This window comes from Podarcis erhardii (assembly GCF_964252035.2).
Source record: "Podarcis erhardii genome assembly, chromosome: 7".
NCBI lineage: Eukaryota > Metazoa > Chordata > Lepidosauria > Squamata > Lacertidae > Podarcis > Podarcis erhardii.
In genome coordinates, this window is record NC_138511.1 from 68,289,562 (window position 1) to 68,311,034 (window position 21,473).

The 21,473-nt window shown below is 45.5% G+C and overlaps 1 protein-coding gene across 1 annotated transcript in view; it reads left to right on the top strand.

Annotated features, from left to right (window-relative positions):
• The window catches only part of AHDC1 (AT-hook DNA binding motif containing 1), a 195,659-nt gene that overhangs the window by 152,175 nt on the left and 22,011 nt on the right, over positions 1-21,473 (top strand). Inside the window, 2 exon segments of the mRNA XM_081868629.1 lie at positions 12,485-12,517; positions 12,523-12,656. Of these exon segments, the coding sequence (XP_081724755.1) occupies positions 12,485-12,517; positions 12,523-12,656 (167 nt within the window).

The following is a 21,473-nucleotide window of genomic DNA, read 5'->3' on the forward strand; positions in this document are numbered from 1 at the left end:
GAAGGGGGGGGAATACTCTCTTGTTTGTCCCATCTTTCCCCCTTCCCCCTCCCTCCCAACATGGTTTCTGCTGCGGACAAGCAAAACACAAAGAAGCAAGGCTTGTTTACGGCTGCTTATTTGTTTACAGTATTACACACAGGTCTGGCTGTTTGTATATCTGAATCAGTGTTGTGTATAGTGAGGTTTGGGTACTAATTCATCGTATTTGGATGTGACTTTTGTATAACAAGCATATAGCAGTGCTGCAGCTATTGGGGGGGGGGCTAGCCAGGTTTTTTGCCCCAGGTGAAGCCTCCAGAGAGGTGCCATTGGGGATCCCGGCCTATGTGTGTTGTTGTTGTTTAGTCGTTTAGTCATGTCCGACTCTTCATGACCCCATGGACCAGAGCACGCCAGGCACTTCTGTCTTCCACTGCCTCCCACAGTTTAGTCAAACTCATGTTGGTAGCTTCGAGAACACTATCCAACCATCTCGTCCTCTGTCGGCCCCTTCTCCTTGTGCCCTCCATCTTTCCCAACATCAGGGTCTTTTCCAGGGAGTCTTCTCTTCTCATGAGGTGGCCAAAGTATTGGAGTCTCAGCTTCAGGATCTGTCCTTCCAGTGAGCACTCAGGGCTGATTTCCTTAAGAATGGATAGGTTGGCCTATGTGTATTTAGATGCAAATGCATGTGTGTGAGTGCCAAACTGGGTCTTTGGCCTGGGGGAAATAAAGCCTAGTTTTGTCCCTGAGTTTTGATAGTAGGACCTGTGTGTACATTGCTTCCTCCACCTCCAATACTGTTGGACCACAACTCCCATGATATATGTGCTATGTTGTATGAGGTATATTATACAAGATTAACTTTACTCCAGACCACCTCACAGCTTCAGAGAAAAACTGGGACCCCTCTGAGTCTTAGGAGCCACAGCACAGCCTTCCCCAATCAATACATTGTCTCCCTGATATTCTTGGACTACAACTCCCATAATCCCTGACCCATTGGCCACACTTACTAGAGCTGATGGGAGTTGTACTCCAAAATACTTGAAAAGCACCAGGATGGGGAATGTTTCTGTACTGGTTTGCTGGAACTCACAAGTGAGGAGAGAACCCCTTTGCACTCCTGTCCCGCTTTTGGGCTTTGCACAGGTGTCTGGTAGGCCATTTGAGGCCAGGGTGCAGGAGGACCTTTGGTCTGATCCAGCGGGGCTCTTGCTATGTTGTTATGCCAAAGCAAGTCATGGGGTAGCCTCCTCCCCAAGTGGCCTTCCAGTGGGGCAGGGTGGTGCAACAGGTTTCTCTCACAATTAAGGGCTGTTAGTGGGAGACAGAGAGGCCTGCCCATTGAAGCATAATCCTCTAGGAAGAGCACAGTAAGATAAGGCATTTTACTGAGGCTTCTCCAGGAGAAATTCCCAATGGAAAGCATCTCCTATGACCTTGTGTGTGCGTGCATGCATGCATGTGTTTGAATTCTCAATCTCAAGGACCAGAAATGTTGTGGACTGAAGGAATGACTAACGCAAGCTCCACATGGGACTGTGATGACAGACTCTCAACAAGCCAGTTCAGGGTGTAGGAAACTTTTTTTTTGTGGGGGAGGAGGCAGGAAAGCATCTTGGCCTTGGCACCCCTCGCCACGCATCTCCCAAGACTGCTTTTGTGTGGTTGGAATGTATCATTGAGCTGTGATAATGCCTCTTGCTTGCCTGCAAGGAGGAGTGTGTGCAAGTGTGTAAATACTTCTGACAATTTGCATAGTCGTTGCAGGAAAGTGAAAGCTGACTTTACAAAGGTAAGAGTCAAATCCATTGCCCCACCCACTTTTATCTCTGGTCTCACCTGCCACCAGCATACAGCCCCTGTCTGCCCAAATGTTGTCTATGTAGGAATGTGGCCCTCAGGCTGAAAAACGTCCCCCACCCTTCCTGTAAATTGTCAGGGGCAGCCGGAGAAGTGGATGGGCGTGGTTGTATGGGGACAGTATTTGTGTATGAATACTTATGTGCATTTATGTGCTCACATAGTGCTCTGGGTCAGCGTGTGTATGTATGAGAGAGAGAGAGAGAGAGAGAGAGAGAGAGAGAGAGAGAACATTTGGGTATGCAAGTGAGTGTAAAAGTGTGTTGTGTGTGCAGTTTGAGTACAAATTGTTTCATGTGTGTTCTTCTACGTGTGCTCTGTGCATAAGGCCCTGCAGTTGGAATCCTTGGTGCATCATTCTCCATACATGCCCCCCTCCAGTCCATTTTTCCATGACCTGCCTGTATAACCTTGCGGGTTTACTCTTTTCAGGTGTGTTTCTTTTGCATGGGTGTATGGCTTTCAATATATCTGTGTACACATATGCAAGTGCCATGTCACTCTGAGGGAATTGGAGTGGAGATGTTTCTGAATACGTGTCTCTTTCTGGACATGCATGTATCAGGCTCTAGGTGGCTAGCACACATCCGAGCACTGTTTGGATTCTGCAAGCTTCCCCGCCCCTGGTGTAAACAAGCACTGAGTGAGCTGAAGCCAAAAGGGTCCCTGCAGATTTACTCTGCTTCCCTTGTTGCCCTTCATCCCGTAGAAAGGAAGACTCCTGGGGTCTGAGCTGTTTTTTCAGTCTTTCCACGTTCCACTTGAATTAAAAGGGAAGTGGGGAGGGGGAGAAGGGGGAGCATTGGGCACCCACAGGCTGTAATGAAAAGCCTTCTGTGAGTTTCCCTCCCTCTCTTGTCTGTCTGTCTGTCTCCTTCCAGCTCTGGGCACATTAGCAGACACAGCTGAGACTAGACCAGTCTTTCTAGTGCTGTTTCCTTGTTCCACGTTGCCCTTTGGTGTAACTCTGCACCCTCCCAGCCTGTAGCAGCAGCAGCAGCAGTTCCCCACTGATGCTGGGGAGGGAACCACGTGCGTGCATTTTCCTGCCAGTCTGGATTGATGTTGCCATGCTAATCTGGGTGCGCAGAGCCGGCTGGCTGTGGGATTTGAGCTGTGCTGGGAGTGGAGCTAGGAGATGGACAGGGGCACAAACAAGCTCAAAGGTGGAGGCAGGGCCATGCCAACTGCAAGGCAGGGATGGTGGGATACAAAAGGGCGAAGGTGCACCAGAATAAAGAGGTGATTGTGCAGCAAATTCACGCATAGATCCAGAGCGAGGGCTTCAGTTCAATGGCAATAAACCTCATTGGGTGTGGCAGAAGGGAAGACGGCAAGAAGAAAGCAGCACTCAGTTCAGGAAGGATTTATAAAGCTTTTTTTTATATATATAATATTTTATTGCATTTTTAAAGCTTTATAAAGCTTTTTAAGAGAACGAAACAGGGCAACAATTTTAATAGAAAGGCTGAGTCAAAACAACCTAAACCAGAGGTGGGAACCTGATTTCCAACTTCCATAGTCCCAGCAAAGTGCTTAGGGATGATGGCAGTTGAAATCCAGCAGTATCTACAGGGTTCTGTATCCATGGCCAAGGCACAGGCACACAAACGTAAGAACTGCCTGCCCGAATCATCCAAAAGTGTGTTTAAAATTCTCTTTGGCTGCATTCAAACAGTACTTTATTCCATTTCCCCGACATCTCCATATGTGATCTTTCACACAGCCAGAAAACTAATTCTGGTAATCTAGCAGAATCTAGTGGAAGCTGGGTGCTTGTTTCCACATTTAATCGCTTCCAGAAAAAGTCCATTTGCAACCTGGAAAATCACAGGTTGAAATTTGGGGTGGCCAGCATGGTGGCACACAGTTGTTTCCTGCCATTTTCGGGGGGGGGGGATGCACATGACATAAAAGATGGGACGACGGCAACATATCCAGTGACGTCTGCTGTTGTGTCACACCACACCCCCTGGAGCGAATGAAATTTGGCACAACATGACAGTATATCAGCTAAAGAGCCACAGCTCCGTAATGAAACTGGGACAGAAGCACTAGAGTTATAAGCTGGAAAACTAATGCAGCAAGCTCCCTTTTTGAATGCACCCTTTCTAACAACAGCCAGCCAGATTTGTTTGTTATGGAAAGAACCACAGCTCAGTGGTGAAGCACATGCTTCACATGCAGAAAGAACGCCTCAAGTTCAATCTCTGGCCACCTCAAGTTAAAATAGGGGCAAGAAATCTTCTTCATCCTGAGGGCCACATTCTGAGCAACTATCCATGGGCCACATGCCAGAGGTGGGCAGGCCAGAGGGGGAAATGGGCTAGTAGACTAGTTTCCACACACATTCACACCCCACTCTGTCCTCCAGCCAGGCAAGCAAAAGACATTATCAGAGCTCAAGGACACATTCCATCCATGATGTGGGATGTAGCTTACAGAGATAGGAGATGGCCTGGGAAGAATCTTGAGAGTGGGAGAGGCTGGAGGGCTGCACTGGACCCCTGGGCCTGAGGTCCCCCCTCCATTAGCTAAAAGGATTTCGGAAAGCAGGTGATGGGGGGGGACCTCTCTTTTCCTTAGACCCTGGAGAACCACTTCCAGTAACAGTCAATGTGAAGATCTCATACTGGTCCACAAACCACTGGAGGTCTATGAGTGCCATCCAGGTGGTCCACAGAAAAGTTGCAGAACAGTAAATACATATATCGGTACTTGGCAGACCTGCACATGATTGATTTTTTTCCTGGCAGAGATCAAGGCTGTTTTGATCAGGGCTGGATTATCAGACAGGCTAACAAGGCCCTGGGCTAGGACCTATAGTTTTCATAAAACTCTGCTGCTTTTTGACAATGTTCAAGAAGTTCCTGTATGTTCCCCTCCCCAACAGGTTATAGAACATCAGTTCATTATCCAATAGAAATCCATTTGGTTACATCTCAGGAAATGCTAACCATTTCTCCTGTTCATTTTAAACTTGACAGAATTCTATCTGACTGTCTTTAAATGTTAAGCAGAATATGGCAGCATGACCCTATTAGCAATCATGGTCAGCGAACCAGTGTGGTGCAGTGATTAAAGCCATAAAGCTCAGTGGGGACCTAGAGCCAGTTGCTATCCCTCAACCTATGGCATCTCGCTTAATCTTTGTAAAGATAAAATGAGGAAGAAGAACTATGTTAGCATCCCTACACGTTTTGAGAGGAAAAGTGGGATATAAATAGTGTCTATTAATAATTTCAATAATAATTTCCCATACCTGCATCAACTCCCAAGGCTCAGTAGATGGTGCTAACTTCTTCGCAGAATCTGCCACCAATTTTTGCAGCTGCGAATAACTTTAAAGCCATTTCGTTTCCTCCTCTCCTGACAGAATCTTTCCAGCGCGTACCAGTCGTATAAACATCCGGTTCAGCTGGCAGCAAAATACCTGAAATGGCTTCAAATATTCTTTCCTTTTTCTTTTTTCCACATGAGCTGTCCAAAAAACCACCACCACCACCACACACACGCAACAACAAAATCTTTCCAAAATCCTAAGGGCATAATCGAAGCAAAATTCAGCACTGTAAAGACCCACAATTTAAGCCTACGCTTCAGTGCCCCAGTGAAATCTACAAAGGTTAGAAGAAGCACTTAACATTTTGTCTGGTTCGCGGCCCATGATTTGCATCTGAGTTAGCACTGGCTTTTGAGGTGTGAGATCAAGACCCTGCTTCAGCCAGGGCTCACTGGGTGGCCTTGGCATGCAAGGGCACATGGCAGCTGCTTGCACTCCTGGTTTGGCACTGCACAGCTGGAAACAGAGGACTTGTCTCTGGGAAAAAATCAGGTATGTCTCCTCCCAGGACACCCTATTGCCAAACTAAAGAGCCAGCTCTGCAGACAATATTGCCTGCATCGGCCCTGCTCAGTCACGCAGAAGGGCAGGGCTGATGCGTTCTGTAGCCTCTGTGGACCAGTGTGGATTAGGCCCATCACAAGACTACAGCCAGCTTCCAAAAACAAGCAGTCATAGAGGTAGCATGGATTGCTGTGTCTTCTGCTTTGTTTTCCATTGGTAAAATGGGAATATGTTGGGTCTATCTTAATGATGGCACGCTCAGAGATGCAGCTAACATTGGACCTCAGGGCTGAAGTCCAGGGCCCACAGACCAGTCTCCCCTCCAAAAAAATGATTAACCTGAGAGTGGCAGATGATAGAGGCAGCAGCAAACAGGACCAATGTAATGACCTGGGCCAGCACTCACATATTCCACTGGCTGGGGCTGACACTAGTCACTGCAGTGCAGTATCTTCTTATTCAAAACAAAACAAAACCAAAAACATTTTATAGTCAGGGGTTGGCTGGCCAAGCATGTGCATGATTACAGATGCTGACTTTATTGTGTTTGCTTTTCAAATGCATTATAATTCTCTACAACAGAATTGTGCTTTCCCCAAAGTAAATGTGTTCATGGCATCAGGGCAACGGAAGCAAACTCCGTTTTATACCTGCAGTCATGATCAAACTGTGATTTAAGAGTGTATAATGTGAAGCTGCACATGTTCAAGAGATTCCCACCCCCCAACGTATCAGGAATGTAAATGTACATTCCTGCAACTTAAGTGCATTTAACTTCAGTTTTACGCTTGTGACCAAAACCCCCAATTTTTTAAGGGGGGGGGGGTTGAGGTCATGGGGAAAATGACTTGGGCAATCCCACCCACCATTGAATCCAATGGGTTTTGAATACACATAATTTTGGCTTTAGGCACGATCCCCAGAATGTTGCAGGCTTATTGTAGTTGCAAAGTATGTAATAATGATGTGGGGCTAAACAGTGGTTTCCCCTGAAAACAGCAGGACAAGTGGATGAGCCCTCAATCTGCTCTCAGTCTACCCCCACCTGCCTGTCACCAGCACAGGGGGTGAATCTGGCTGTCTTTGGCTCTGGCTTCACCTATTGCTGGTCTTCCTATCAGTGGTGTCCAAACTTTTTTCAAAGAGGGCGAGATTTGAGGAAGTCAAGGGCTGTGGGGGCCAACCAAAGTTGTCGACCTTTTCTAGGATTGACAGCTTTTTTCAGGGTTGGAGTTGTTGATCTTCTTTTAGGGTTGAAGTTGTTACATTTTTAAAGGATTTTACCCCAGGAAATAAACTTCCACAGGGGCCAGATTAAACTGACCGGCAGGCCAGATTAGGCCCCCGAAATGGACTTTGGACGTGCCTGCCTTGTTCCAGTGGACACCAGCCCACCCCTGCATTCTCAGTTGGCTCCTTACTGGTAGCTTCTTCTATAAACATTAATGCTTGGAATGCATCAAGTGTTTTACTATTTTTTATGCGTTATTGCCATGATACAACTGAGGTATATCTACCTTCCTTTTGTGCCACACTGTGCCAACTTTCCTTTTGTCTGAGATACCACTTGATTAAAGCACTCTGATATATGTTTGTCAAATGTAAATGAATGTCTATACTGGGCAATTCACTCTCCGCTTATCTTGATGGCTCACCTATTTCTTTGAAGTGCCAAGAGATCTCGTTAGTATTGTAGTATTTCTAAAGGGATTTATGTTTTGAGATCTACATAGTAATTGAGTTTTAGCTCCAGAGGAAATTAATTTTACTAACCGCCTGACCATGAGAATCTGTTCAATGTTAAGAACCCCATCATTTTTTAGGTCACCCACCTCTTCCACGCATCGGAAGGGGAGGATGGGAAGGGGGAAAGACAAAGTAAGGGTGGAAGACTTGAGTTTGTCTGGATACTTGCAAGCTACCTTTTGCTTTCCACAATATAGGCTGCATTTGCTTCAAGTCAAAGAACCCTGGATTCTTAGCTCACAAAGGCTCTGTTCAGATGCGATGCAAAACCATGATTTGGTTCTAGGTGAACAAGCCTTCCTGCTTCTCAGATTTGTGTACAGTGATTCCCGACTTCCCAGTCCTAAATTAGGGTAAACCGTAGTTTGCCTTTTTGTCCAAACAGTCAAGCTGTGGGGTTGTGTTTGCCTGTAAATCAGGATCACAAAGCAATGTGTGTGTCCCCTGCCCCCCCCCCCGGTTTCTGATCCTGGCTTGTTCTGATCCTATCCTTGATCCATAGTTTGTTGATTCAGGTGCAATGACGAGCTGTAATATGGTGGATGGAGCCATCTATTTCTGGTCCATGTCAGTTTCACATGTGCTCATTCATAATTCTTTTCCACCTCCCTTCTGTATTAATCCGTGGTTTTCTTTTTTAAAAAAAATCCTCATGTATAAATAGTATTATCTCACAAAATACACATTTCCATTTTTATTCTTTTTTTTAATTATTAAATTTTAACAAACTGTCCAAAAATAAAATAAAAACCATATCAAAAACAGTATTTTCAAACACACAAACAAAACTGTAAGTAAAACCAATTTCAAATCTAAAATTAAGGATTCCCCAAATCCTGTGACTTCCCTCCACCCCATCCTCTGGTTCCTTAATTTTCCTTTCCCACTGCATATCATTATTACTCCAAAAAAAATTTCATCCAATTTCTTTCATAGTTTCTCTAAAATTACAAGTGCTCTTAAAATCCTGCCAATGTTTTAACATGTTTACAATACTTTTGAATATATAAAATGAACATTTCCCAATCCTTTCTAAAATTCTTATCGTCTTGGTTTCTGAGCTTTACAGTTATTTTCACCATTTCAGCATATTCCATTAATTAATTTTGCCGTCGGGATGGTTTCTTTTTTCCATCTTTGAGCTAACAGGTGGCGGTCGTAGCACACATAAACAAATTCTTCTGTTCTTTTGGCACCTCCGCTCCTACAACTCCTAATAGAAAGGCTTCTGGTTATTTTACAAAAGGTATTCTAAACATTTTTTTTTTCATTTCATTATAAATCATTTCCCAGAATTTTTTAACAATCTCACATTTCCACCACATATGATAAAATGTACCTTCCAATTGTTTACATTTCCAACACTTGTTGGATCCTTTTCTGTACATTTCCATTTTTAATGTCTTGTGTACTTTGCATGATTTCATTGTATGTTTATAATTTTATTTTATTTTCTAAAGTACAGATTTCTAAACCTTTTCTCTCAAAAGTATTTCTAAATTTTATCCTAAAATGTGTATTTTTATATGCATTTTAGTACCATTTCTGAGCAGAGAAACACATCTCAAAATTTTAAGATGACTAACTGTTGAATAACTATATTCATCCAGGAAGTCAGTACATACCGAAATCCACAAAGAATGAATGAAATAATCAAGCATCCCTAAAATGTAGTTTGCCTCAAACTAGATCTGGGAATATGCACAAGAGAAGGGAACATGTGAACCTGAGCCTTCTTATTCATACCACATCAAACTTGTAATGGCATAATTTTTAAAATTTATTAATAAAATATTTCTGTCCTGCCTTTTGACTTCACATGCCCATAAGCAGCTCAAAATCACAAGTTAAAAACATAGCTTTATGTCCCCAGGGTATGGTCAGTACCTGGATTGGTGACTACCTTGGAACTGCATGTATGCCATCTTTGGTTCTGTTAAGGAAGAAAGTGGGATATAGATGTAATAAAATAATACAGTAGAAAGAATAAAAGCAAAATGTTTGTCAGTCCCAAGAACTGGTAAAAAGAGAGAGGATTTAACATTTGAAAGCCATCAGAAAGGAGACCACCCAGGCCTCCCAAGGTAGGAAGCTCCAGCATCTGGTCATGCCCACCCAACTGGGCTCCTGAGCACAGCTGTAGGGCACAGAGCAAAGCTTCCATGGAAGAGCACCGTGGGCAGGCTCATGTGAGGGAGGGCTGACCCTTCAAATACACTGTTTAGGGCATTGCATCTGGACACTGTTTAGGGCATTGCATCTGGACATGCCAGAGGTGCTGTTTTATGACCTAAAAGCCGGAACTATCAAAACAAGACAGACCATCACTTTGGCCAGCCAAATCCCAGAGAAGGAGGAGTTGGTGTGCAGAGGCTTTTGTTTTTTTGTTTTTCAGAAGTAAGCGCCTGTAACTCAGTGCTATATTCGATCTTTTCAGAAATAGCGCCTTTATTTTCTCTGTAAGTTTGTTTGTCTGTGTTTGTGAATCTTCACATTTCTTAGCCTTATAAAACTGCTGGACACTCTATCAAGTTGTGCTGTGTTTCCAGTTGGACTTCCTTTATGGATTAAATAGGAAACCAATGGCAGGCTGCAGTTTGGGAGGGTCTTGATAATGGACTTTCAACTGGTGGGTGAGGGCAATGGTGCACATAGCCAATGTAATGTTCTGCCAGGACTCATTTCTTGTGGCCATGCTTGCTGGGTGGGGCTAATGGGAGTTGAGAGCCCAGTGGCACCTAGAGAACCACAGGTTCCCTATCCTTGCTTCACATCAGGAGTGGTTAACCTGTGGCTTTTCAGACATTGCTGAACCGCAACTCCCATGAACCCTAGTCAGTGTGTCCAGTGGCTAGGCATGATGGGAGTTGTAGTTCAGCAAGATCTGGAAAGGTAACAAGTTCTCCACCTCTGCCTTAGATAATGTTGCATCTTTAAATAGTCTTACAGGGAGGGCTCTTTGGATGACAGTGTGCGCTGTTTCACTTACTTCAATGTGTGGTAAGCCAGCCCTGTTGCATTGGGGGCCTTCCTGATGGGTGGGTACTTGATCTTCCGCCCCAAAGTCCTGCCCTGACAGCATCCAGATGTGTGACACCATGGGCACCACCAACTTTTCTTTTTCTTTCGCATTTTATTTATCTTCTAAAAGAAGTAGGAAGGAAGAGAGAAGGAAACAAGGGGGTGGGGAGATCAGAAGTGGTTGGAAGAATGAATTCCATTCCTTTAAATGCCTGTGAAGATGAAATCATTTTGACAGGAACAGTTTTTCCCATCACTGCATAAGAAGCAGCAATTGCCAAAATTCTCTCTTCTGTACAGCAGTGAAAGATACAGGAGCGTTCTCTGCATAAGCAAAAGCAAATATGGGGACCATGTGACAGTTTTTTTTTTTAAAAAAGGAAATAAATTGAACCCCATGATGTATCATCAGGTTACAGGTGGCCCCTGGGTCTGAAAAGGTCTTCATAACCCCAGCTCATTTATTTGGGAGTTGTTTAAAGTCAGTAACAGTAAACATCAAGGCTATAGCGAGCATATGAATTTGGGTGCAGCTGAGACAGTGTGTATGAAAGCCAAAGAGAGATGCTACATGGCAGGTGTAGAATATCTGTACGTATTGCAATGTCTGAGAACAATTTTTCATTTCCTCCCCACGTCAAACTCTTGACCAAAATTTACACCACACCTTGATTTAAATATTGGTTAGGGTTATCAGAGGCATGATAAAACAGATTTGGGCACTAGATCTGGCCCCCAGGCTGCCGATTGGCCACTCTTGATCACTCCTGATCTACCTTGCCAAGTAGTCGTGAAGCTCGTCGAGTTGGAATTTTATGTCTTGTTCAATAAATAAACACACAGATGCATGCCTGCAAAATAGCACACATCCAGGCATGCCAGCAAAGGTGCAAAGCTGCATATCACCAACATTTAGTGATTCAAACAGGGATAACTTGCACAGAGCATGCATGCCCCCCATTACACACACACACACACACACACTCACAGACACAGCTTGAGACAGCAGGATGACTGTAGCTAATAGAGTTTGGCCGATCCCCCTGCAGGGCTATGATGAGATGGACAAAAAGGAGAGAGAGGAAAGGGAGGGGAGAGGAGGGGAGCCAGACAAGGAAGGAAAGGCCAAGAGAGCCTGGGCTGGAGATGAGGCGGATCTGATGAGTGACAGCCAGGCCTGGCATGCAGAAGGATGCACGGACATTTTGTCTGTCTGTTTATCAGGGCTGCAGAGACATCTGACCCACAGCATAATCCCTCTGGGTCGAGGTGGAGTTGCATTCTCCAGGAGCCAGGCCCCTTTGTGCACATCTGTTATAGACCAAAGCCAAGCCTCCCCACACCCTTTCCTTTTTTTGGTGACCTTGAGCAGGAGCCGTCTCAAACCTTGGACAGAGAGACGCAATGTCCCCCCCCCCCTTATCTGGCTGTAGCCTTGTCACAAATTTGTTGTGCCAGAGATGTTGTGGTTCTGGCGGGAGGGTGGCAGCAGGGAAACATGGCTGCGAATATGGGTGGGCATGAATTGGCATGGTATTCTCTATACCCTGCATGACACAGACAATAAATAACCCCAAGATGACCTGTATATGTGTTATTAGCAGTACAAAATACAATTCAGCAAAATGTCTTCCTGCACTTAGTGATGCCATATACATAACTCCCCTGCCTCACTCTCCCCCCCCCCCCCGTCCACTATCTTTACAAGGAGGCAGCATCAACTTACTAAAAGCCTGCAAGATTGGACAGTGAGGGGGGAAGGAGAGATACCACCACCCTTCTTCCTTCTGCCCTGCCTGCCGCCTCAAACACTTGCTCATCTGCCCTGTCACCTGCACATCCATAGCCAAAGCACTGCTGGGCTTTTGTAGTCTTGCTGCCCTCCACTCCCGTTGAAATTAAATTTTCTGGTTATTATTATTAATATATATAAAAAAAGATCTGTCCCTTCCTCCTCCTTGTACCTTCTGCCTGCTCTGTTGCTGCTTCACACGCCCGGGTCTGTGTGCTTCCATTTAACAGATGGGAGCTCCATCGCCTGCCAGCCCATTGGACTGGAAAACGGAGCCAACCCTCCAGCTGAATGGTTCCCGCGCAGCCAGGGCCCGGGGCTGCGGCAGCCCAACAACAGCGAGGCGGACGGCAGCGAGAGAAACTTCAGGGTGAACCTCCACTGCAAACATGGGCGGCCCAGGTAAGCGGGTGGGAACAAGGCAGAGAGTGGGCCCTCTCTGCTGCTGCTTGCCCCCTGCCGGTAATCAAACATGCTTTCGTGTATGTGTGTTTCCAAAATGAATGGGGAAATATTTTGCAGCCCAGGGGCCACATTCCCTTCTGGACCACCACCCGTGGGCCACATGCCAGTGGTGGGTGGGGCCACAGGCAAATAGAGGTGGAGCAACGAATGTGAATTTCACCTTTGTTCATGAGAATCCTGATCAGAATTCAAGGACATGTTCCGGCCAGGCAAAATCACTTAGTGGGGATGTGAATCAGGGGCAGTAGAGGGTGTGGTCTGGAGAAGGAGTGTGGCCTAGAGAGTGTTCCAAGGGCCAGTTAGGGAAAGTTGGAGGGCTGCATCCAACCCCTGATTCCTGAGGAGTCCTACCACTGCTCTAAAAATTCCATATTGATTTGAACAGGCAAGCAAAGCTAAATAGGTGGGGGATGTGGGTTCACTGGATTGGGCTCAAACTCAAGCTTAGTCTATGTTTTCAGCAGCATCAGATAGTTGATTGGTCTCTACCACTTGCAGACCAGAGAGGGATGCCAATTTTGAATAGGCTTACCCAGGGTTTAAAACACAGAGATCTACACAGAGTTCCCTGAAAGCAGAAAACTAGCATATCAGAGAGGACTTGACCTAGCTCTTTGCCTGCCATGCTAGTCTTTTATTTGTAGGGAAAGTTTGGGTTTTTTTAACATTAGTGTATGGAACCATTAAGAAAAAATGTGTCGCCTGGCATGCTGCCCCAAGTATGTAATCTACAAGTATTTTGCCACCCTTTCTTCTGTAAATTTGTGTAGTGTCGGCCAAACCTCAGCCCAGGGTAGAGCTGTGACTTCATGATGCTTTCACTTCTTAGACATGTCATGACTGAGTCCCGTGTTTGCCACTTCATAAGCAAATATCGTCTTGGTTGCAGGCTTGTGTATGTTGTTGGGAGGGAGCTGGGCCTCAATTCACCATGCCAGTTTGCTCACATTGGTTGACCCTTAACCAGACCATGCATCCACAAAGCTTGCTTTCTCACCATAACCTACCTCGCAGGATGGTTGTGAAGGTAACATGTCAGGAAAAGGGAAAACTTTGTCTCATTGGAGGGAGGAGATATATTTTGAAGCACAGTGCAACCAGACATCTAGGAAATTTCCCAATGCTGATCCTGAGCATCGAAACACAAGGCTGCAAACAAACTATTTAAAACCGCAAGAAAAACTGGGATTCTTGAATCTCTGTATAGACCTCTCCTGGCTGCCTTAGGGACTAGAAACTTGGGTTTGTCTTTAGAAAGTGAGCAGAGTCTGAGAATTCTGAATGCTCAGTAGTACTGGGTTTATTCTTTGCACAGTGTAATGACTGAATACACCCATCCCTGTTCTTGGCTCCCTAAAGAGCCCTCCCTTTCCTCCTGTCATCTTCAGCCCTTTTGATAGAAAGGGGGAGGGGGCTGAGGAAGTGCTCTAGAAGAGAGAGATCTTGGTTCCTCCAACACCCTCCCTCCCTGCTGCCCTCAAGGGCTCTGTGGATCCCTGCTGTGCACAGCTACTGCCTCCCTGACCCTTCTCACTCCACATCTGGCCAAGGGTTGCCTGGAAACAGCGAAGCAGAGGTGGGGAGGGGAGCGAAAGGAGTGTTCTCACAAGAACGGGGTGGGAGTGTACGGAAAACCAGGAGGAAAGCCAGGTCTGCGGCAGACATGGGAGTCCTTCCTTCTTACCCGTACTGGACAGTGTCAGGAAGTTTGGAGGCAGGGGACGGAAAAATCGGAGAATCTAGAAAATGGAGCAAAAACAGCCCTTTTGAAAAGATCTGAGCAGATCTAAGGCGGAAGGGTGATGGTCCTTCACAAAGTGGGGAGGAGGAGGAGGAGGAGAGAGGAGCCTGCTGAACGGTGCAGATGGCTCCTGTAGGTGCAACATGGCAAAGCCTGCCAAAGAACTGAGGTCACTTCCTGTAGAGGCGCTCTGAGCTGTGGAGCCCTCCTGGAGCTGAGCGAGAGGGAAGGAGGGAAGGCTGTGTCTCGCTAGCAGGCTGGCTGGGGCCTGCAGTGGAAAAGGTTTCAGTGCCAAGACTGAAGGGAAGAGGAACAAGAAGAGGCTGGACAATACAGTATGTGAAACAACATGGGGAAGATGTTTATGGGTGGGGGGTTGAGAGTGCAGGGGAACGGGAGGAGAGAATGGAAGGCGGCTGGACTGCCTCCCTCCCAGCCGCCCAGTTGAAGAGGCACATCTTGACCTACACTTCTCCATCTCCAAAAATACAATGTGAGCCTCTCTGAGTGATAATGCAGCATAGCTCATGCCTGTGGATCCGCCATTCCATTCTGTGCCCTACTTGTTTCATAAGGAATGGTGTGCGTTGGGAGTCAAAGCCATTAATGCCTCCCCCCTCCCGCATGCAGGTGCCCTGGATATGTTAACCCTTTCCCATAGTAGCATCTTTCCAAATATAAATAAGTAGCTCAGAGTACCCATCACCTTGCATGAGGTGGTAAATCGCCCTGTGATCCTTAGATGAAGGGCAGTGTAGAAATGTAATTAATGATAATAAATAATCCAGCCAAAGTTAAGCATTATTTTAAAACAATTCCTGTGATTTCAGCAGCACAGACTTTAATTCCCAAATTGAAATCTGTAGGATTTGAAAATATGTTTAGCTGTGCCTTGGTTGAGCCCCATTGTATGGATTAAGCTTTTTCTTTTAGGGGAAAAAGTCAGGATAGCATGCCACTTATCATTTACCCATGCACCCTTATGTTTTGGCTAAAAGAATTGTACCACTTGCTACATCAACATATTATGGTTGAGTAGAGCTATACCTCCCTTCCATTCTATTTATTGCAGTATTTATTTCAAGTGGAAACTGCAGCAAAATTTTGCAGTGTGGAATGTTCCTGTTCAAAAAGCCTGCCAGCCATGTCCTTTCCCAGGATACTCTATTCTCCCTTCCTACTAGTTTTTTCTACCCTGCCCCACAGCCCATCAGCATTCCATGCCCATAGAGCACACTTTGTCCTCATTAAACTTTTGTTGGGAGTGCCTCCCCACAACATCAAGCAGAATTTTTCTTCTTCTAAATTTGTGTTTTTTCTGTATTCTTTGTTGTCACTTCTCTCTTGTGCATGGGTGGTGCTGTTTTGGCTACAAAAGGATAAGCACTTGGATAATGCAGTTGCTATAACAGGGGTGTGGAACTTGCTGCCCTCCAGATGTTGTTGAGCTGCAGCTTCAAATATCTCTGACCACTGACCAAGCTGGCTGGGCTGATGAGAGATCATAGAATCATAGAATCATAGAGTTGGAAGAGACCACAAGGGCCATCGAGTCCAACCCCCTGCCAAGCAGGAAACACCATCAGAGCACTCCTGACATATGGTTGTCAAGCCTCTGCTTAAAGACCTCCAAAGAAGGAGACTCCACCACACTCCTTGGCAGCAAATTCCACTGTTGAACAGCTCTTACTGTCAGGAAGTTCTTCCTAATGTTTAGGTGGAATCTTTTTTCTTGTAGTTTGGAACCATTGCTCCGTGTCCGCTTCTCTGGAGCAGCAGAAAACAACTTTTCTCCCTCCTCTATGTGACATCCTTTTATATATTTGAACATGGCTATCATATCACCCCTTAACCTCCTCTTCTCCAGGCTAAACATGCCCAGCTCCCTTAGCCGTTCCTCATAAGGCATCGTTTCCAGGCCTTTGACCATTTTGGTTGCCCTCCTCTGGACACGTTCCAGTTTGTCAGTGTCCTTCTTGAACTGTGGTGCCCAGAACTGGACACAGTACTCCAGGTGAGGTCTGACCAGAGCAGAATACAGTGGCACTATTACTTCCCTTGATCTAGATGCTATACTCCTATTGATGCAGCCCAGAATTGCATTGGCTTTTTTAGCTGCCGCGTCACACTGTTGGCTCATGTCAAGTTTGTGGTCAACCAAGACTCCTAGATCCTTTTCACATGTACTGCTCTCAAGCCAGGTGTCACCCATCTTGTATTTGTGCCTCTCATTTTTTTTGCCCAAGTGCAATCCTTTACATTTCTCCCTGTTAAAATTCATCTTGTTTGTTTTGGCCCAGTTCTCTAATCTGTCAAGGTCGTTTTGAAGTGTGATCCTGTCCTCTGGGGTGTTAGCCACCCCTCCCAGTTTGGTGTCATCTGCAAATTTGATCAGGATGCCCTTGAGTCCATCATCCAAGTTGTTGATAAAGATGTTGAATAAGACCGGGCCCAAGACAGAACCCTGTGGCACCCCCCTAGTCACTCTTCTCCAGGATGAAGAGGAACCATTGATGAGCACCCTTTGGGTTCGGTCAGCCAGCCAGTTACAAATCCACTGAGTGGTAGCATAGTCAAGACCGCATTTTACCAGCTTCTTTACAAGAATATCATGGGGCACCTTGTCAAATGCCTTGCTGAAATCAAGGTAGGCTACATCCACTGCATTCCCTTCATCTACCAGGCTTGTAATTCTGTCAAAAAACGAGATCAGATTAGTCTGACATGACTTATTTTTCAGAAATCCATGCTGACTATTGGTGATCACAGCATTCCTTTCTAGGTGCTCACAGACTGTTTGCTTAATGATCTGCTCCAGAATCTTCCCTGATATTGATGTCAGACTGACTGGGCGGTAATTATTTGGGTCCTCTCTTTTCCCCTTTTTGAAAATAGGGACAACATTTGCCCTCCTCCAGTCTGCCGGGACTTCGCCTGTTCTCCAGGAATTCTCAAAGATGACTGCCAATGGTTCTGAGATCACATCTGCCAGTTCTTTTAATACTCTTGGATGCAGTTCATCTGGCCCTGGAGACTTGAATACATCTAAACTAGCCAAGTATTCTTGTACTATCTCCTTAGTTATTCTGGGCTGTGTTTCCTCTGCTGAATCATTTGCTCCAAATTCTTCAGGTCGGGCATTGTTTTCTTTATTGGAGAAGACTGAGGCAAAGAAGGCATTGAGGAGTTCAGCCCTTTCTGTGTCCCCTGTTTGCATTTCACCATCTTCTCCTCTGAGTGACCCCACTGTTTCTTTGTTCTTCCTTTTGCTACGAACATACCCATAAAAGCCTTTTTTGTTGCTTTTAACCTCTCTAGCAAGCCTGAGTTCATTCTGTGCTTTAGCTTTTCTGACTTTGTGTCTACACGTGCTGGCTATTTGTTTGAATTCCTCTTTGGTGGTTTCCCCCCTTTTCCATTTTTTGTACACATCCTTTTTTAATCTTAACTCAGTTAAAAGTTCTTTAGATAGCCACCCTGGCTTCTTTAGGCACCTTCCATGTTTCCGTCTCATTGGTATTGCCTGAAGTTGTGCTTTTACTATCTCCCTCTTAACAAACTCCCAGCCATCATGAACTCCCTTTCCTTTTAGTATTACTGTCCATGGGATCTCACCCAGCACTTCCCTAAGTTTTATGAAGTCGGCTTTCTTAAAGTCAAGAAATTGAGGCCTAGTATGCTTGGCTGCTCCTTTCCGCTGTATAGTAAACTTCAGAAGAGCATGATCACTCGCGCCTAATGATCCTTCCACTTCTACCCCACTAACCAGGTCGCTTTTAACCTCTTAATTGTTGGAGATGTCCAACAATTATCTACAGATCCATAAGCTCCCTACTCCTGGTATATAGGATGTATCTGATTGTTTTATTTCTTTAAGATAGTTGCATGCTGCATCTCCCACTCTCAGAACGGCATGAAAAACCAACACTTTGTAATGCAGAAGATAGCTGTAAATTAAAAGCATTAAACAGTATGCAATTGCATTTTTGCAGCACAGAGTGGGACAGGGAGAAATGAGGCATTCTGTTGAGCTGGGCTGGCTTGTTCTCAGGGGAAATGTTCTTCCCTTCTGTGCTTGCTGTGGCTCAGCCTCTTTCTCCAGCACCAGGCCTGGAAGCACCTCAGCCTCCTTTTAGTGCAGCCTGCAAGCCTGGAGCTGCTACCCACCAGACTGGAGCCTGAGGGCATAACCACATGGCATTTTCCCATCAGGGCTTGGATGCAATCATTCAGAATGGCAACTGTGCCAATCCCCCATTGGTCCACATGGCAGGCTTTGCAGAGGAGATGGGGATCATTGGGTCAGTGGAGGTGGCACAGTCCACCCAGAGAAACTGCATGTAACCTTGGTGGGGGCTGCTTCCCACTTCCAGCTTAGCTCTTTAACATGAAAGTCCTTCAACACGTTCCTGTGTTTCCCATTTGTGCATTGCAATATTCAGCCACAGAATCAGTGGAAGTGTCAAGACTAGGCTGCATTAGTGAATTTCTCTGAATCTAGATCTGGAGAATAACATTTCCAGTCCAGGACCCCTACGGTCAGGAGCTGGGTAAGAGAATTTACCAGGAGAGGTACGCGGCCATTATTTGTAGTAGGCCAGGCCAGGCCAGAGGCTTTGTGCTACCTACTAATGACAAGGGTTGATATTTCACACACTCTGTTTCCTGAGTCCTGAAGAACATGCATATGGCCCATCTAGCTCAGTATCTCCTTCTCACAGTGGCCAACTAGGTGTCTGTGGGAAGCCTACAAGCAGGACCAGAGTTCAACAGCACTGCCCCACTTGTAAGCCCCAGCAAATGGTATTCAGAGATGTACTGCCTCCCAACAGCTGAGGCAGAAAGTTGCTACTTTGGCTAGTAGCCACTGACAGTCTTATCCTCCATGAATTTATGTCTACTCTTTTAAAGCCATGCAGGTTGGTGGCCATCACTACTTCTTGAGGGAGCTAATTCCATAGTTTAACCAGTGCAAAGACCTTGCTAGGTCACAGCTGTCAGAAACAGCTCTATCTGTGTGCATTTGCTCCATGTGGTGAATCACAAGTTGTTCCTGCAACACTTATGGGGCAAGTGTCCCAATGCCTACCACTGTCAGCGCTTTTACAGAAAGTCCTTGCAACACACTGGACTGGTGGATTCTTTGTTCTATTCCGTTTTTAACAAATAATAGAACTGACAGAACCACACAAAAGGAGTTAGAATATATTCTGTTAGCTGTGAGATATACAGAGTAAAGTATAAATACCTGAACTCATTAAATGTGCTTCCTGGGGAACCATGCACAACTTCCAATCTGGTGGAATCTTGACCCACCAGTTGGGAGTCTCTGGACTGGAAACATACCTTGTTAAAAACTGAAAGGCAAAAAGTTTCTCATATCACTCATTGAGGTTTTAAAGGAAACTGCCCAGGTTTTGGGAAACAAGGTTAAATCATCATACAAGGGCACACACCAGGCTAGTTGGCTTTAAAACACAGGGTGCATAATGACGAAACATTGCTTGAGCAGTAGGACGCTCTGGAAGCGCATTCAGTACAGTCTGTTTTAAACAAAACAGATTTTCTCCCAGGTCAAACTTAGGCGAAATTGCTTCTTCTGCTTTGCAACAGAAGTGGGTTGTGCACAGCGCTGATGGTCCAGTGTTTGTGGCAATATGAATCTACCTTCCCACCCCAACCCCCAGTTCTGTTACTTAAAAACAACAACAATATTTTAAAAGCCTTGAATTGAGTTTCATTGACGTGAACTTACGACACTTGCCATAAAAAGGCAGATAGCCTGTCTGAAACATGGGAAAAGAGGGAAAACAAATGACTAATCAGTGTTTGAACTGGTGGCATGTACCCCTGCAGATCAAACTGTAAAGGTCAGAGAAGGTATGTATTTGTGCACAGTCACAGATTCAAGCACCCTATTGATCAAAGAGAGCACAGTGCATCAGGAGCTTTTTCAGCACATCTTGTGGAACATCTCAGAAGTAGTTTATTTCAGAATGAAGGCAGGTCTAACACCACAGATAGTTTAACAAAGTCCCTCCCCACAGGCTCATTACAAAGACTCGTCTTCCTCTTTTGGGAATGACCTCTGCTAAACTAGCTCTGCAAATTTCCAGCATGGTGAATATAGACTGGGGAGAAGGCAGCGGAAGAAAGTACCAATTGTCTAGCACCCATAATATGGCCAGCATATTTCTCTCACTCCAGTTCCTCCATCAGTATTGCAAACTTTAATGATGTTTCATGAAGTATGGAGAATGGATGCAAAAACAAGCATTCATGAACCAGTTTTTTTTTAATGCAAGCATAACAATGGAAAGGGCAGGGAGGAGGGACGTGCTTCCTTTGTATGTTTTGACTGTATGACTTAAGAGAGGAGAACCATCTCATCCCATAGTGACCACAGGAAAGTGCTGACCTCTGCTGACTTCCAGCCACTTCTGTGGCAATGCTGTGAAAAGATCCTGCTGGCACATGTGGGACTCGGTCTGCATCCTGCCATTGGCATCCTGCCAGCACCACATGTGTAGAGTGGTTTGTGGCAGTGTGTAAAAACAGAGCCAGACTTTGATTATCACTGGAAGTAATCCCACCACTTCCATTGTTAACCTCTGAGCGCCATCAGAAGCTCGGGCTTCTGATTTACGCCCATTGCAACTAATATAAATAATATAAATCTAGCAACAACAACCAAGTTACCTTCAAAGTTGCTTTTACCTTGGTGGTATCAGTTGCCCTATAAATGGGAAAGCAAAGTAGGTTTATGGTCCTGGAAACAGAAAGTAAGGCCCCCTGGCAAGGTATCCAGTTCTTCCTTTGTTATGTGTGTTTGTATCCACTAATGGCTGAGTGGGGTGAAAGATTTGCAGCAGCCTTTGCCAACCTGATGCCCTCTGGATGTTTTGGACTACAACTCCCATCAGCCCCAGCTCTCCTGGACCCTCAGTTAAAGAGGCTGGTGAGAAAGGAAAGTCCCAATGGCTCTTTCTGCCATTTTGGGAATGTATTCTTAC